We start from the raw sequence: 17,673 nt of genomic DNA, 5'->3' as shown, positions 1-17,673 counted from the left end.
TATTGATTTTGTAGGAATTAAAAACTACCACTACATGGCATACCTTCAAAAAGAAGACACAATGCACTAGTGATGTTAAAAGATAAAGTTTGTAGGAGATAATAACTTAAAAACAGCTGTCCACTCTTGTGGCCTCTATGCATGAAAGGATTAAACACTGCGCTCCACATTTCACATTGCAGGTTTTTCTGTCTTTGAACTGGTGTACACTATTGTGCTCACTGGACTGAACAGAGCCTCCCTTAGTGTAAGACGAGGGCATAGATGTGCACACAGTCAAAGTCTTTCTAAATCTTAAGGTCCGTAAACACGGCACAATGTCTCACTGAACGACAGATCCTGCCCGGCAGCAGGGGGGAGGGGGCAGCAGATGCGGGGGAGGGAGCGGGGGTCATGCTGCCGCATCGCTAACAACAGCCCCAGATCTTCTTGCATGTTCAAAAGATCTGGACCTGACGTTAGCAACCCGCAGGTGCGCGCATCGGTATCGGGCATACACTGGGAACGATGTACACGATGTACACGATGTGTTATTCCAAATGATCGGGAACGCCCACATCATGGCTCTAATCGTTCCGGGTGTACCCACCTTAACTGCTTGTCCTGTAATCAGCTGTGAAATCCACGTTTTGCTTCGTGTTTCAATAACCTTTTTTTCATTTGTCTATATATGAAATTTTTAGATTAAACTTTAAATGTTTTTATTTTGTTGATTCTATTGTTGCTAACAATTCGCTTTATTGTATAAAAACAGTAACAAATTTAGATGGTTTAATAATACCTATTACACTTGACAGCGCTCCTGGTATATATTTATTCAACAAATTAATTAGTCCGCGTGGCATTGAACATTGGGCCTAATTCAGACTTGATCGTAGCCGTGCAAAATTTTGCACGGCTACAATCAGTCACACAGACATAAGCGGGGACACCCAGCATAGCGCTAGTCCGCCCCGCATGTCTGGCTCTGCCCCGCCGCACATGTACAAAAGCATCGTACAGCGGTGATGCTTTTGTACTTGACGAGTAGCTTCCTACCAGCACAGCTCCTGCGCTCTGGCAGGGAGCTACTCGTCGCTGTCCGGGTCGCATCGGCTGCGTGTGACGTCACGCAGCTGCCGCGGCCCGCCCCTCTGCACGGTCCTGCATGCCTGCGTTGGTCTGAATTAGGCTCATTGGGGGTCATTCCGAGTTGTTCGCTCGTTGCCAATTTTCGCAACGGAGCGATTAAGGCAAAAATGCGCATGCGCTCGGTATGCAGCGCGCATGCGCTAAGTATTTTAGCACAAAACTTAGTAGATTTACTCACGTCCGAACGAAGAATTTTTATCGTTGAAGTGATCGGAGTGTGATTGACAGGAAGTGGGTATTTCTGGGCGGAAACTGACCGTTTTCTGGGAGTGTGCGGAAAAACGCAGGCGTGCCAGGATAAAACGCAGGAGTGTCTGGAGAAACAGGGGAGTGGCTGGCTGAACGCAGGGCGTGTTTGTGATGTCAAACCATGAATGAAATGAGCTGAGCTGATCGCAGTGTAGGAGTAACTCTGGAGCTACTCAGAAACTGCTAAGAATTATTTATTCGCAATTCTGCTACTCTTTCGTTCGCAATTCTGCTATGCTAAGATACACTCCCAGAGGGCGGCGGCCTAGCGTGTGCAATGCTGCTAAAAGCAGCTAGAGAGCGGATAACTCGGAATGAGGGCCCTTGTGTTTAAACATTTTGCTTTGTAAAAGAAAATATTCTTCTGGTTTAATTTTCTAAAGTGTTTGTTGTTTGTTGTCAGTGCACTGTAAGTACTTTTAGAATAAGATTGCATAATTCTATACGGTAGATATCTCACCTTTTACGCCACACCAAGTTATTGTGCCTTGCTGTCTGTTAGCGCCCACACTGTATTGCACGTTGTGTGACATTAGACACATAGGGGCTGATGATGCTGAGTAGGTAGAATCTCTGTGCATGGATGCTAACAGCATGTTTTAATATACAGAGCAGGTGCGGATTTACACATATTTGCGGATCTCCATCCTATTCTGAAGCGGATGAATCTTTTCAGGGCCTATGGGGCAGGTGCCAATACCAATGACTAGTTGCAGCTATGGGCGGAAAACAGTGGGTAAGGAGGCTTTCCCCTTGAAGGCCTGCAGATTCTCGCATTAACTCTCTGGAAACTCCTATTAGCATAAGGTAGTAAATCCAGCTTCCGCGCCATCACACAAACACAGCCGGTGTGTTTCTGGCTCAGCGTCGGCCCCATCCTCTGCTGTTTATGGGTCTAGATACATATGATTTGGACGGTATCTAATTACATCCACATTTCTTGTTTCCATATTTCAGTTGCTTCAGCTGATTGCAAAGTCTCAACTCACATCACTGAGTGGTGCAGCCCAGAGGAATTATTTTAACATATTGGAAACAATTGTTGGAAAAGGTAATGGGTTTGGGATTAATGTTGTGAATGTGGAATAATATTGGTATTTCTATATACGTAACAGGGCCTGGCGATAAACAAAACAAAGTGCTGCTTTCTTACAGTGCTCAGTATATCTCTTTTATATATTTTTTTCATTCAAAGGGGGTTGTTGCCTAAATAAAAGTATGTAGTGATGTAGTAGTAGTTGCCCACTCATGTATTTACATCCACCTACCGCTACATGGCTTCAGCTGTATTGTCCAAGCTATGAACAGGTGGCAGGGCCCCCAAGACATCATACTGCCCGCGGTGATAGAGAAGGTGGCATGCCGTAGGCACTTTCAAATCAATTCCTTGAAAAGGTTGCGCACACAGAGGGGGATGTTGCTCCACCTCCATGGCTGACTCGGGCACCTATCGCCACTATCTGCACCCTTGACAGGCGGGTGGGTTATCTAACCATAGTTTATTCTGCAGCTAGTTGTAGTGGCTTTATTACTGCAGCTGCACTGTTAGCAGGCCGCCAGAACCGCTACTGTATCGTCATGTACTACCTGCCAGCAGTACATCATTTGAGTCCTTGCTTTAGGTGGGGAACTTCTTTAATTAGAAGAATCTTCTTTAATTAGAAATAAACAGATACTTGGCTGCATTGGGAGAGGAATCAACAGCAGAAAGAAAGAAGTAATAATGCCACTGTATAGGCCATTGGTACGGCCTCATCTAGAATACTGTATTCAGTTCTGGAGGCCATATCTTCAAAAGGATATTAATACATTAGAGACTGTACAAAGGAGGGCAACTAAAATGGTGCATGGCCTACATCACAAAACATACCCAGAAAGACTAAGAAATCTCAATATGTATAGTTTTGAGCAGAGAAGGGAAAGGGGGGCATGATAGAAACTTTCAAATATATCAAAGTTCAGGAGGGAAACATTCTCCAAATGAAGAGAAGTAATAGGACATGAGGACATGCACTGAGACTGAAGGGGGGGAGGTTCAGGGGAAATTTGAGGAAAAATTACTTCACAGGAAGGGTAGTGGACAAGTGGAATAGCCTCCCAGCAGAGGTGGTAGAGGCTAAGACAGTAGAGCAATTTAAACATGCATGGGATAGACATAAAGATATCCTTACAAAGAAATAAGGATCAAATAAGTTTTGAGATAAAAATATGGTTATAAAAAGGGCAGACTGGATGGGCCAAGTGGTTCTTATCTGCCGTCAAATTCTATGCAAAAAAATTAAACAAAAGTACTTTCAATATTTTATTCACAAGACATCCAGTGAGTAATGAGCAAACTCCATTGCTTACAGCACAGCTCTGTCCACCCGTAAGATTAGGCACTAAGAAACCCCACTTCCCAACTAGTAGAACATCGGGGTTCAAGTGACCGAAAGGTGCGTTAACCTCCTCCTGCAAATTACACTTCCACAGCCATTCAGAATTGTTGCTGTAAGAGCACGGGGAGGTGAGGTGATCATGCCTCCCAGCTGGTGAGCCACAGGTTTCCTTAGCATGAAAAACATAACTGCACTGTGCTTTAAGTTCAGATTTGGCAAAGTCCTTCAACTTCATATATTTTTATTGTGTCAGTTCTGGAAGATCAATACAACCCGCGTTTAATACGAGAGCTTCTTCATGACCTAAGTTCCACCCTGTGCATCCTCATTCGGGAGGTTGGCAAATCTGTACTGGTCGGAAATATCGACACCTGGATCTGTCGCTTAGAAACCATTCTTTCATGGCAGCAACAACTTATGGACCTTCAAATGAATCCGGTATGCTCCACTTCAGCATCCCTTTTATCTGTTACCATCCTTTAGAAAAGTTCTCGCCTTTCCTAATGACCTTCTGTTTCAAAATTATATTTTCTAGCAACTCGGCGATGGCCTTACCCTGTGTGATTTACCAATGCACATGCAGAGCAATATATTGTACAGGTTTTCTGATGCCTGGGACATAATCAACCTGGGCCAAGCAACACCGACGTTGCATGTTCTCAGTGAAGACCGCCATCTCTGGAAAGAGCTCTGCAAATATCATTTTACTGAGAAAATGGTAAGTGTTTTACTGTAAAACGGAATCTTTCTTTTGTGTCTTATAATATAAATATGCTGTTATGTGGCATTGCTTGACGAGCTAGTCATGGAAACACATACAAGACAGCTGGCTGGCCACCTGAAACAATGGCACAGGAAAATCGGACAGTTGTATGCATGTTCTTTCTTACTAGCTCGCCTGCCAATTACATGGCGGTGCTGCAGCCAGTGCGGTGTGAAAGCTTGGGTTAAGTTGGCAGTGGATACTTGCTCCAGGTGTGTCAAACATTAAATTAGATCATTCTTGCCCTCAAAACCATAGAAAAGTGTAGGAGAAAATGGGGAAATCTGCCTGTACCCCAAGAAAAGCCAAACTAAGGTAGGGAAACAGTTGAGAGTCTATTAGTGGTCATAATATAAAGAGTTGGGGTAAATACATTGGGTCAAATGGCTGTTATATGCATGTTTCTAAAAATGTAAAAAAAAGATAAGTGCTCAAATTAATTTAAAATGGGTACATAAAAAATAGGTATAAATCATATTTTTAGGTCATCTTGAACCACTTTCAAACTCCCTCACCCCCCCCCCCCCAAAAAAAAAAAAAAATAAGGAAAAGGAAAAAAAAATACTCCCACCTACAAACTGAAAACATGTGTCCCACATATAAAGTACCCCAATATACCTGTCCCATACCTTGTACCCAATTTCCATCACTAGGCATTTTGACAATTATGAATAATTAAAAATGTCTAAGTGTTTAATTAGCTATTCACGGGGGTGTCCCAGGGGTTCTGAACCAGAGATTTTCCCCAAGCTTTTCACCTGCTCAAAGATGGTGAAGTGAAATTCACAGTAAATCCCATGAATATGTAATTTAATCCCCCCCCCCCCCCCCAAAAAAAAAAAAAAAATGTGATAGCTGCAAGTGCAAAGATTTAAGCAATTTACCCCAAGATTTAAAGTGTCAAATTTCTTTTCAAGGCAGTAGCAGGCTGGCTTTCCCTTTAGAAAAACAACGGCCTCTTTACTTCTCCACATTCTCCACAAATGGTAGCCTATTACGCTTTGGGCACCAGGTCGTACAGCAATATCATTGTGCTAGGAAATACAATCCATATAGACTAGGGTTGCTATAATATCCCATTAATCAGGGTCACATATGAATAACGCAGGTTTTTTGGCTGAATAAAACCAGGTGAAAGGCCGACATTGATGTCAACCAGCCACAGAACCTGTATAATTAATTTGTCCTGATTTAAGGGATATTATAGCAACCCTGATCTACACTTCTCCGTAGAACTTGATTGGAGATCACTGGATGAATCGTAATACGCTGTATGAGCTGCATTAAATAAAGAACAGGACACAGAATTATCCAGCTCCAGGCATTAAGCAAAGCATTTACCAAGGGCTTCCTTTTCCCATTTGTTACTGAAGAGCTTGTTCTAGTAATGGTAGTCAGGGCTATAACTAGGTGTGTTGCACATAGCGCTGCAGGCTAGGGGGGCGCAGTTGGCGGCACTTGTCAGTTATCTGTTTTAATTACTTAAACTTGCATCTTCCCCCCCTTTTTGAAGGCCAGCATCTCCTGACCGCCCCTGTCTCTTACCCTGACCCCTTCTGTCACTAATACCTATACAACATTCATGAACAGGATGCAGTCAATTTACCGACAATCAAAATCCCGATGGTCAAAATACCGACAACCATTGACCGACAGTCAAAATTCCGACAAAGTCAAAATACCGACGTAAAATACAGACATTTATAATATCGACAAGTCAAAAAGTCGACATTAGTTTTTCATGATTTTTTTTAATTGAACCGACTTGTTCATACTTTACCATCCCAGTGGACCTGGATGGGGAATATAATAGTGTACGAGAAGACGCGGTACACTTATATATGGTACCCATGTCGTCATACACATAAAAACCTTGTGTCGGCTTTTTGACCTGTCGACATTTTAAATGTCGGGATTTTGACCTTGTCTGTATTTTAAATGTCGGGATTTTGACCAATGGCGGGATTTTGATAGTCGGTCAATTGCTGTGGGGATTTTGACCGTCAGGATTTTTATTGGAGGTATTTCATACTGATCCCTCATGAACACTTGAGATTTCTTTGTTGTTCAGTCACACTGTCCTTTATTACATCTCAAGTACATACCCGGAATGCAAACCCATTGCCTGTAGCATTGCGGTCAGACAATCTATTCATTGAGTTATCTGCCCTTGCACAGAAAGGTAGATAATTCTAAACTAGAAAATTCAAAAGTATTTGAAGCTTACCTTGTACTTTATGAAACAAATTATCAGCATTTCGGCTGAGCAAATCTATGTAGTATGTGGCTGCAAGAGATTGGATGTGTGGCTGCACACTACATAGATCTGCTCATTTTACAATGATGATTATTTTTTTTACAAAGTACCAGAAGCTTCATATGGTGTTCATAGTTTTTATGCAGGATTAAATAGCTCAATGATTAGGGTGTTTGATTAGAATCCAACAGGTTATAGGGTTGAATCCTGGGTTGGCAGTATCAGGGGCGTATCTAGCCATTGGCCAGAATGGCACTCGCCAGAGGCGCCAGCTGAGGAGGGGCACCACCCGTGGCCAAGGGGCAGATTCACTATGCCCCTGTGTCCCCCACCTGCAGGGATGCCCGGCAACGACCACAGAAGGCAGCAGCGACAGCCACTGTTCTTCTCGCCAGGGTTCGGCACCACTCCGCAGTCCTCACTACAATCAGGTAACTCTGCAAAACTACAGCTCCCAGCAGCCATTGCTGCTGTGAGCTCCTGGCAGCAATAGCTGCTGGGAGCTGTAGTTTTGCAGAGTTACTTGATTGTAGTGCGGACTGCGGAGCAACGCCGGACCCCAGCACCAAGAACAGTGGCTGCTGCTGCTGCCTTCTGTGATTTCTGCCGGGCATCCCTGCGGGTGAGTAACTGCCCTCGCAGGGGTGACGATGACAACACAGGTGCCTCCTCTATAAAGAGAAATGTTATATATAGGGTCCTCGCTGGACCCAGGCAAGAAGAACAGTGGCTGCCGCTGCTGCCTTCTGTGATTTTTGTTGGGCATCCCTACGGGTGAGGAACTGCCCTGGCAGGGGTGACGACGACAACACAGGTGCCTCCTCTATCTATCTATATTGATGGTTTCGGCACTCACGGGTCTTCCTGTTTATGTTAGAGATGAACGCTGTGCATCACAAAAAGGGAAAAATCCCTCCAGCTGTGTTGATATTACTCCATTTGTGGCCAAGCGCTGAACGGGATCCGCTTGGCCGGGAGGGGGATTTGTGTGCACATGGATCCTGTTCTGCTGGATTCTGCAGAACAGAATCCGGCCAGTGACACACGGGATTTCAGTGGAACACAGTGCGGCATAGCTGCACTGTTTGAACACATACATTGAAATGTATGTGTTCTCTTGGAAATTCCGCCATCCGAATCAGGTTGAAGCCGCCGGCGGCGGAACCGCCGCACATGTGTGTATCAAGAAACATGTGTGAGTGCCGGTCATGAAATAAGCATTATAATTACCTTAAGTACAGAAGGGGAAAGCCCGCCAAAACCGAGAGAGTGGGAAAGTGGGTGTCCAGCCAGTCCCCATCTAATGACTGCACTACTGTGTTGCATAATGTGTATAATGGGTACTACTATGTAGCATAGGGGTATATGCAATTGCGGTCGAATTGCCGCAAATGTCGAAAAACGGGGCATTTTCGACAAAAAAAACCTGTCGAATTGGATTCGACAATGCAATACAGTACTTTTCGTCAAAATACCTGCCGTTTCAGATTTGACTTTTTTCAAATCGACATTTTCAAAATTCAACATGTCTGCAATGTTCTAAATGCGGCTTTTCGACAAAAGTATATTCAATTGAAGAATGTCGATTCGACAACAGTGCTTTTCGACAGTAATTTCGTCAATTTCATTCCGCCTCACTTTGCTGGCGAGAGCTGATTAAAAATTTTGAAAACATATATTTTTTTTAGCTTTTTGGATTGATAATAGCATGTCTATTTATATTTGAAGGGATTATCTACTTGGTTTGTCAATTTTTGACCCACAAGTATTATTTAATAGATTTTTAAAAAGAATATTTTTTTCTTCACTCTGCTGAGGGGAATGTACCCATGATTCAACAGTTTTACCCAGGATACACTTCTGCAAAGCCACTCCAGTATTGGACCAGTTTACCCCACTCTACCATGGACGTCCTACTTGTGATGTGGACCTGAACCACCGCCATGTTAGAGTCACTCTTTCAGGTGAGATGTATTGGCCAAAACTCTATCTTGTCTGAGTAACCTGTGTATATGCGCAGTGTTGCTGGGACCTTTTGTTCTTTCCCAGGGTGGAGGAAACGCTCTCAGATTACCTCCTTATTCTCTTTACAGAGGTCTTGCGGAGTATCCTTCCCGATTTGCAGGAACCAGCCTGGATTTGAAGGGACACGACAGTTCCCCTGCTGTACCATGGGCAACCTAGTTGTGATGTGGACCTGAACCTCCGCCATGTAGCAGACACCCCCCCTCAGGTGAGATGTATTGCCCAAAACTCCCTCTTGTCCAAGTAACCCAGGCATGTCCCAACTGCGGCCCTCCGGCATTTGCAAAACTGCATATCCAATCATGCCCTGACACAGCAATGCTTACGCTGTGTCAGGGCATGCTTGGATGTGTAGTTTCTCAAGTGCTGGAGGGTTGCATTTGGGACAAAGGACGATGTAACCTGTTTGTTTGCAAATGTTGCTTGTACCTTGTCTTTGGATGACACCATACTCTTCTCTTCCACAGGTCTTGCGGAGTATCCTTCCCAAGGTGCAGGAACCAGCGTGGATGAAGTGACAGGACAGTTCCCGTGCTGTACCATGGGCGACATACTTGTGATGTGGACCTGAACCTCCGCCATGTAGCAGACACCCCCCCTCAGGTGAGATGTATTGCCCAAAACTCCCTCTTGTCTAAGTAACCCAGGCATGTCCCAACTGCGGCCCTCCGGCATTTGCAAAACTGCATATCCAATCATGCCCGGACACAGCAATGCTTACGCTGTGTCAGGGCATGCTTGGATGTGTAGTTTCTCAAGTGCTGGAGGGTTGCATTTGGGACAAAGGCCGATGTAACCTGCTTGTTTCCAAGTGTTGCTTGTACCTTGTCTTTGGATGACACAATACTATTCTCTTCCACAGGTCTTGCGGAGTATCCTTCCCGATTTGCAGGAAACAGCATGGATGTCAAGGGACACGACAGTTCCCCTGCTGTACCATGGGCGACCTACCACAATACCACTGCATCTCTGAAATGCCATATTTTACATTTTATTTACTAATAATTTAAAGAAAAACCACACAAAACTTCTAATTTTAAAAATTTATTGAAGAATTAAAATTGTATTTTATTTTGGATTAAAAAATAAAATGTAATAAAACAAAAAAAGTAGTGTTTGTTCTTCTTTACATTCTTTTCTTGTGTAGAGATCTGTGAAAAAAAAAAATTCCATATTCAGTAAAGACACTAATGATGTCATGTTCATTCCTTTCCCAAGAACATTTGTGGAACCACACAGTCCAGCATGACCCATTGCTGGACTGTGTTGTTCCCCAGGGTCAGACAAATATAAAACAATAGTAAGAGAAAAAAAACTAATGGGAGGGGGAGAAAGGGAAACATGAAAAACATAAAGAGTAAATAATAAAACAATACGACCGGGCTTATGGTGGTTGTTGTCCGTCCGGATCCTCTTCTTCCTCCTGATGTGGCGTCGATGCCCTGGGCGGCTGTGGAGTGCGTTGAATTGGCCTCGGTGGCCATGCTGGTGTAGATGATGCGGCCGGTGTTGTTGGTGGAGGCATCTGGTAGGTGGGATACATCCATGTATATCCTTGGTACAGCTGTGACCGTCCATACCAGGATGGTGGAGGAGGAAGGGCAGGAGGCGTCCGTGTGGCTTGTGATGGCGGATGTGGTGGTTCACCAGCGTGTTGATGAGCTGGCTCTGGGAGCTTATCGTACATCATCTGCAGCGTGGTTGCGATGATCTGGTGGCTGGCTGCCGAATGTCGTTGGCTCTCCGACATGTTGTCAATGCTGTGTGCCAGGCATGATGTGTTATCCACCAGCCGGTTGATGGATGTGACCAGAACTTGAAGGATGTCCATATTCTCCCTGTGATCTTCTCGTCTGGTCTTTTGCGTTTCTGCCGTGCTGTCGGCAAGAGCCTTTTGCATTTCAACCAAACCGTTTGCCATCTTCTCCATTGTCTTCTCAATGGCGTCCAGTCTGGTTTCAACGACATTCGTGTAATTATCCTGGCGGGCAGTCATCTCTGCTGCCAGGGTGTGTACCCTCTGAACATTTGAGGGATCCTGCCCTTCCTGTACGTCTGCCACCAATTGCATTTGTGAAGCTGAAAAGAAAATTAGAAATTAGTATGCACAGTCATACATTTGTTTGAAGGTTCACAATTTGATAATTACACAGGGATGTAGAAACAGCAGGCTGCTGCACTTCCACCACGTCGTCCGACGAATCCTGCAAGAGATCCGGCCTGAAGTAGAAACCAATCCCCGACGCAAGACCGCTGCTGGTCCGTGGCACCGCTGTTTGCAAAAGAAAATAAATAAAATAAAGTCCATAAACTATACAAAAATGGCGACCCCCCCCTCCCCCCCACACCCCAAAAAAACCACCCAAAAATAAAAACCTTCTCCATCCGGTGGTGCCGCTGCTCCAGGAGCTTCACTTGTCCTCAATTCTGAAGACTTTTCAAGGGTATGGCTGGATACGTCTGAACGGCTGTCTTCAAACCCAAGAAAAGTCTCGTCCGTTAACCCTGTTGACTCAAACAGTTTGGGTGATGGTAGTGTCTTGTTGAGGCTCTTCGGTCACAGTCCCAGAGCTCCTGGAGAGATGACGAGCTGGTGATGGCCTGCGCGCAGGAGATGTACTTTGGCGCCCAGCTGGTAGTGTGGTCGCCGACGGTGTCGTTCTGCGCGCTGATGTCTGGCGCGTAGGTGATGGTCTGCGCGCTGACGATGTCTGGCGCGCAGGTGACTTTCTGCGCGCTGATGACGTCTGGCGCGCAGGTGACTTTCTGCACGCTGCCGATGTGTGGTGCGCAGGTGATGATCTGCGCGCTGCTTATGCTTGCTGCGCAGGTGACGGTCCGCGCGCTGCTGCCGATGCCTGCTGCGCAGGTGATGGTCCGCGCGCTGCAGATGTCCTGTGCACAGGTGATGTCCTCTAGGCAGGCGTGTCTGGGGAAAAAGAACAAACACATTAGCAAATAAAAAATAAATAAAAAAAGATTTAGTACAACTCATCTGAATGTATTCTTACCATCAGGCCTCCTTTTGGACTGCTTGTCTCCCGCCGTCTTCTGTCTTCTGGGCGGTTCTTCCTCCTCGGGAAAGCCAGCAGGACGGCTGGAGTCCACACCTCCGCAAAGTCCTTGGACCATGACAGGGTTCATGCGTCTTTTAATAACGTTCTCCCAGGGTAGCCATTTCAGATTGAGAGCCGGACCACCTCCCGTAGCTGTCTCATGTCGGCGCTGAATCCCCATATTCTTCTTGATCTGTCTGCGGCAATCACTGTACCGCTTCATGCAGTTTCTGGTGCTCCGGCGGTTTCTAGATACTGCAGTGACTTGTCTCGCGATGGCATCCCAGATGTTTCGCTTGGTCTTAGCTGCTGTGGTCTGTGCCCTTGGTCCATGCAGAATGTCGTAGGACCTGTCGACGCCATCCACTAGGGCACAGTTTTCCGCCTCAGTGTATCTGGGTCCACGCAGCTTCTTCTGTCCTGCGTCTTCACCAGAGGCTTCCTCCTCCGACTGAACCTCTGGCTGGCTTTTTGCCTTTAAGGATAAAAAAACCATGCAATTAATATGATCGGTATGTACCTGTGAGTGTGTCAGTATCCCTGGCAGTGCGCAAAGATACCTGTAGGTGTGCATGGCAGTGCGCAAACTAGGGTGTGTCAAGTTGGATGCTATTGTGTCTGCAGGTGTTGTCAGTATTTACCTTTCTAGGCCTTTTCTTTTTCTTTTGCTTCTCCCTTTGGTCCCTTGACAACCGCGGCTGGTCACTGCATGCCTGGTCGGTCGTATCCTCCTCCTGGGTCGGCTCCCACTTCTCATTGCTGTGCAGGGAAAATTCTTCTGAGGGGGGGGGGGGTCGGGGCCGCTTGTCCCTGGACATCTCTGTTGTAAAAATAAAAATAATTTTTACAAATTTAACACACATTACATAATTACATGCAACCACTCGTCATGCTGCTGGGACCCCAGTGCTCAAGCAGGACCAAACACACACAAAAAAAAATTTTGAAAAATTGAAAAAAACCTCAGCCAAACGAGCCTAAACCCCCGTACAAGCATCCCTGCACATGCTGGAGGTCAACCAGTGCTAAAAAAAGGAGCAAAAAAACATTTTTTGGAAACAAACGACAGCACATGTCATGGATGATACCGACACGCTCAAAAGTCACCCCAAACAAGCCAAAACGTACCTCCAGCATGTGCAGGGATGCATCAGTGCTAAAATAGGACCAAAAAAACATGTTTTGGAAACAAACGACAGCACATGTCGACCACATGGATGATACCGACACGCTCAAAAGTCACCCCAAACAAGCCAAAAAGCATCCCTGCACATGCTGGAGGTACACCAATGCAAAAGCATGACCCAGAAAACATTTTATGAAAAAAAAAAACTTGAAAAACTACCCTCAAACACAAAACTCTAAAAAAAACAACAACATGCAGCGATACAAGCAGGACCTGTAGCAATCCAAACAGGACCTATATACACATACCTGCACACATATACATACCCTAAACACCCCAAAGCAACGCCACATGTACACCTCATGGCACCCCCCTTCCCACCACCCAAACATTACATACGGCTCTCATACCTCATCCAAAACAGTAGCCAAGCACTCAGAACAACACCCATACACTACACAAACACATACATGCAACGCCAGACCACATGTGGTACTTACCTACAAATGTAGAAATCGCTCCAAAAACGACACTCCTCCGGGGTAACAGGTATCCTGTCCATCTTGGATTAAAGCCTGCTGGGTGTACAAACGATACCACAGCAAAAAACAACCAATTTGCCAGCTCTGCACCTCCACACACCTCTCTGCAGGTTCACAAAATGGCTGCTGAGCACGCAGCAAACAAGCCCTATATAGGGCTCCAAACGGCGGGAAGTCGAATCCAGGACGCCCACTACTCGACGATTGGTCCGTTATTCGACAAGGGGAGTGTCGAATCCATTATGAATTCATGGTCCCGGGTGGAGGGTTTCGGCTGTCGAGTAGTGTTGAATCCTAAAACGGTCGAAAAAAAGGCGCAATTCGTCCGGAATTGCATATACCAAATAATGTGAATAAGGGGCTCTATTGTGTGGTCTAATGTATATAAGGGGTACTATTGCCTAGCATAATGTGAATAATGGACATTATTGTGCGGTGTAATGTGAGTAAGGGACACTACTGTGTGGTGTAATATGAATTAAGGGTACTATTGTGTGGCCACACCCCTTTTTTTTGGCACACGCGACTTCCATATTTCAACTATTGGGGAGGGCGCCAGTCCCTTAATTTACCAGGGGTGCTCGGACCTCTAGATGCACCCGTGGGCAGTATATTGAAATGTGCTACAGGTTGAGTATCCCTTATCCAAAATGCTTGGGACCAGAGGTATTTTGGATATCGGATTTTTCCGTATTTTGGAATAATTGCATACCATAATGAGATATCATGGTGATGGGACCTAAATCTAAGCACAGAATGCATTTATGTTTCATATACATCTTATACACACAGCCTGAAGGTCATTTTAGCCAATATTTTTTGTAACTTTGTGCATTGAACAAAGTGTATCTACATTCACACAATTCATGTATGTTTCATATACACCTTATACACACAGCCTGAAGGTCATTTAATACAATGTTTTTAATAACTGTGTGTATTAAACAAAGATTGTGTACATTGAGCCATCAAAAAACAAAGGTTTCACTATCTCACTCTCACTCAAAAAAGTCCGTATTTCGGAATATTTGGATATGGGATACTCAACCTGTATTTAATACAGGGTATTGTAACTGAATAATAACGAGCTCTCAAGTTACTGTTAGTGCATGAATGCGGTATAAAGAGGATTTGTGTACAAATCCATTTTCTTGCAGTGGTCTATAAATGTGTGTGTATTATTTATATATAATTGTGGGAAGGGGCATTATAGCATGGGCTCAATCTTGTCATGCCCCTTCCCCACAATGCATGCTTCTTATGTCCCTATTGGAGAAATAGAGGGGGGGGGGGGGTTGGTGTTGCACCAATCCCCTCTCTGGCACAGGGCACCATAAAGTCTAGTTACGGCTCTGGGCATTAACATAGTGATCATTCTGCATGTTCATCTAGAGTGACCATATTCTCCCTTTAATCTGGGACGCTCATGGATTACACAGATTCCGTGGCTGATTAATACCATCTGAAATGTAGGTTTGAAGTCAGCCAGCCACAGAACCTGTGTAATTCATGAGTGTCACGGATAAAAGGGATAATATGGACACTCTAGTAAAGTTCATATGACCACGTCAGATGTAAGTCCACTCCTGGTTCTCAGAATGCCCACTTCAATATGTCATGATCCATTTTCTGACAACACCTGTTATGAAACAGATGTAAAAAATGTTGTGTTCAGAATCATTGTGATAGATCAACAGCCTGGAAGGAAACAAGAATCCAAACAATGGAAGCACAAGAGTTCTTCACTGGTAGTGTTAATATGTAACTAACTGCTGGGTCATTGGAGAACCCTATACTTATAACTTGCAGAGTTGACAGGAGGCCGTGAAGGAGAAATGCTGTCGGAATCTGACTAATGAGGTCCTGCTTTTTCATGACCGTGTCACTCTTTAATTTACTTACTCTTTTAACTAATCAGATTCCACTTAATATTTATCTAGCTGCTTCTAGAAGATTGTAATTAGAATCTGACTCACACCATAGTAAATATACACCATAGAGCCTACAGTCCAAACACTGCTCTCAGCGATTCTTTTATGCTACCAAAAGCTGTAGGAAAATTGTAGTCTGCAGTTTGCAATCAGCAGTGTAAGAACCCATCCTGTTTTCTCATGTCTTCTTTCCACATTGTAGCAATTGTCCTAACTTCGGTGGTCATTCCGAGTTGATCGCAGCCAGCAACTTTTTGCTGCTGCTGCGATCAACTAGTCCAAGCCTATGGGGGAGTGTATTTTATATTAGCAGGGCTGCGATCGCTTGTGCAGCCCTGCTAAGCTAAAAGAATTTCAAGCAGAACAAGACCAGCCCTATACCTACTTACCCTGTGCGATGGATCCAGCGATGATGGGCTTAGCTTTGACGTCACTCCTCCGCCCTCCGTTCTGCTGGACACGCCTACGTTATACTCGCCACTCCCCGAAAACGGCTCCAAACGCTCCAGATCCGCCCAGCCACGCCTCCTTCCTGTTAATCTTCTCTGCGGTCGGCTCTGCGACCGCTTCCTTTGTAAGTCGCGACGTAATGGTCGCCGGGCAACGTCACGCACAAACATTGCGCACGCTGCGCATTCCGCACCCGTTTGCACTGCAACAATAAACCACAGCGTGCGAACGGAACGGAATGACCCCCTTCATTACTTAATTGGTAGCAAGGTTACTTATCCAGTGCCCCATGCAGATCATTGTGTCAGTGACTGCTTTGTGTGAGGAAGGGCTTAACCCCCTGCGATTCAGATGGGGACTTCACCCTTCCATCACACCTGCTGATGCTGTGCCACTACTGTGCTGCTGTGACTACTTAGGTGCCAGAGTGTTTATTTACCAATGTGTTAACATTTCACTTGAAACTTCCCCTCTACGATATAAATAGCATATTCCATAATTTTCAGCATGGCTTTTATCATTTACATGTGACTTAATTCACTGTTTCTGTTTGCCTGTATCTTTATTAGCTTTTATTATTTCTTTATATCTAGTTTCGGAAGCATCTGATCTTGACAGAAAATGGTCACGTTGACTGGAAATTAATGTTCTTCACACTACAAAAGTACTATCCAAAAAGGGAACAGTATGGAGACACATTGCACTTCTGCCGTCATTGCAGCGTTCTGTTTTGGAAGGTAAAACGTTTGTACAATGTTATTTATTACATTCAACTAACTAAAGCTTGTTTTACACATCTACTGCTCTATATACATTGTATCCAGTAACCTACACACGCTGTGATGAACAAATCGCCAAAAGAATCACTTCAGTTATCTAACTGTATTTGGGTGGAAGTATTTGTGTGGGATACGGTCATTAGGTCGACACCACTTAGGTTGACAGTCATTAGGTTGACCACTGTTGGTCGACATGCATTAGGTCGACAGGGTCACTAGGTCGACAGTTCAGAAGCTCGACATGAGTTGTTGTTGTTTTTTTATCCAATTTTTTTACTTTTTCATACTTTACGATCCACGTGTACTACAATTAAATTGTGATGAGCGTAGCGAGGCACTTTGCCCGAGCATGCGAGGGGACACGGTGCACTAATTGGAGTTCCCCGTCACTTTACGAAGAAAACTACACCACAAAAAGTAAAAAAAACTAATGTCAACCTTTTGACCTGTCCACCTAGTACATGTTGACCTAATGACCATGTTGACCTAGTGACCCTGTCGACCAATCGTGGTCGACCTAATAACTGTCGACCCAACGGCCCATACCCATTGGTGTACAGTGCCGACCTTGTACTATTATGGGATTGTAGCCTACAGAACTATCATGACTCTTGCAATCCATAGTTTGTTTTCTAAAGGTAATTAATTACCTGTGTTAAATGGTGACTATTTGTTATAAAAGGTTAGAATAAAATCGGGATCCAATATGTGCAAACAGCCTGTGAATCATTTTAGGAACCAGTAGCTCATTAGTAGTTGGCTGCCTATAGAACTCTAGCAGGTACAGTATGTTACAGGGATCTTTTTGTCATGGGTTATGGATCAATTGGTCGACCTGGATTAGGTTGACCACTATTGGTCGACGTGGACATGTTCAATATGGGGAAAAAGGTTGACACAGGGCAGGTCGGCATGATATTTTTTACTGTTTTTGGTGTTGTTTTTTGCGAAATGTGACCAGGAAGCCCAGTTAATGCACCCCGTCC

At 44.7% G+C, this 17,673-nt stretch overlaps 1 protein-coding gene and 1 long non-coding RNA gene across 5 annotated transcripts in view; both read left to right on the top strand.

Moving 5' to 3' along the window:
• The window catches only part of FBXO25 (F-box protein 25), a 205,458-nt gene that overhangs the window by 112,435 nt on the left and 75,350 nt on the right, over window positions 1–17,673 (top strand). For all 4 annotated transcript variants that reach the window (XM_063915526.1, XM_063915529.1, XM_063915528.1 and 1 more), the window contains exons 6-9: window positions 2,338–2,431; window positions 4,012–4,196; window positions 4,294–4,476; window positions 16,502–16,645. In XM_063915526.1, the coding sequence (XP_063771596.1) occupies window positions 2,338–2,431; window positions 4,012–4,196; window positions 4,294–4,476; window positions 16,502–16,645 (606 nt within the window). The remainder of the gene's footprint in view (window positions 1–2,337; window positions 2,432–4,011; window positions 4,197–4,293; window positions 4,477–16,501; window positions 16,646–17,673) is intronic.
• LOC134911205 (uncharacterized) lies at window positions 7,366–10,126 on the top strand. The gene is made up of 4 exons (XR_010176401.1): window positions 7,366–8,742; window positions 8,872–9,011; window positions 9,271–9,406; window positions 9,666–10,126. It is a non-coding gene; the product is annotated as an uncharacterized LOC134911205 (long non-coding RNA).

This window comes from Pseudophryne corroboree, chromosome 4 (genome assembly GCF_028390025.1).
Source record: "Pseudophryne corroboree isolate aPseCor3 chromosome 4, aPseCor3.hap2, whole genome shotgun sequence".
Lineage (NCBI taxonomy): Eukaryota > Metazoa > Chordata > Amphibia > Anura > Myobatrachidae > Pseudophryne > Pseudophryne corroboree.
This window is presented reverse-complemented; position numbering and strand designations above follow the sequence as displayed.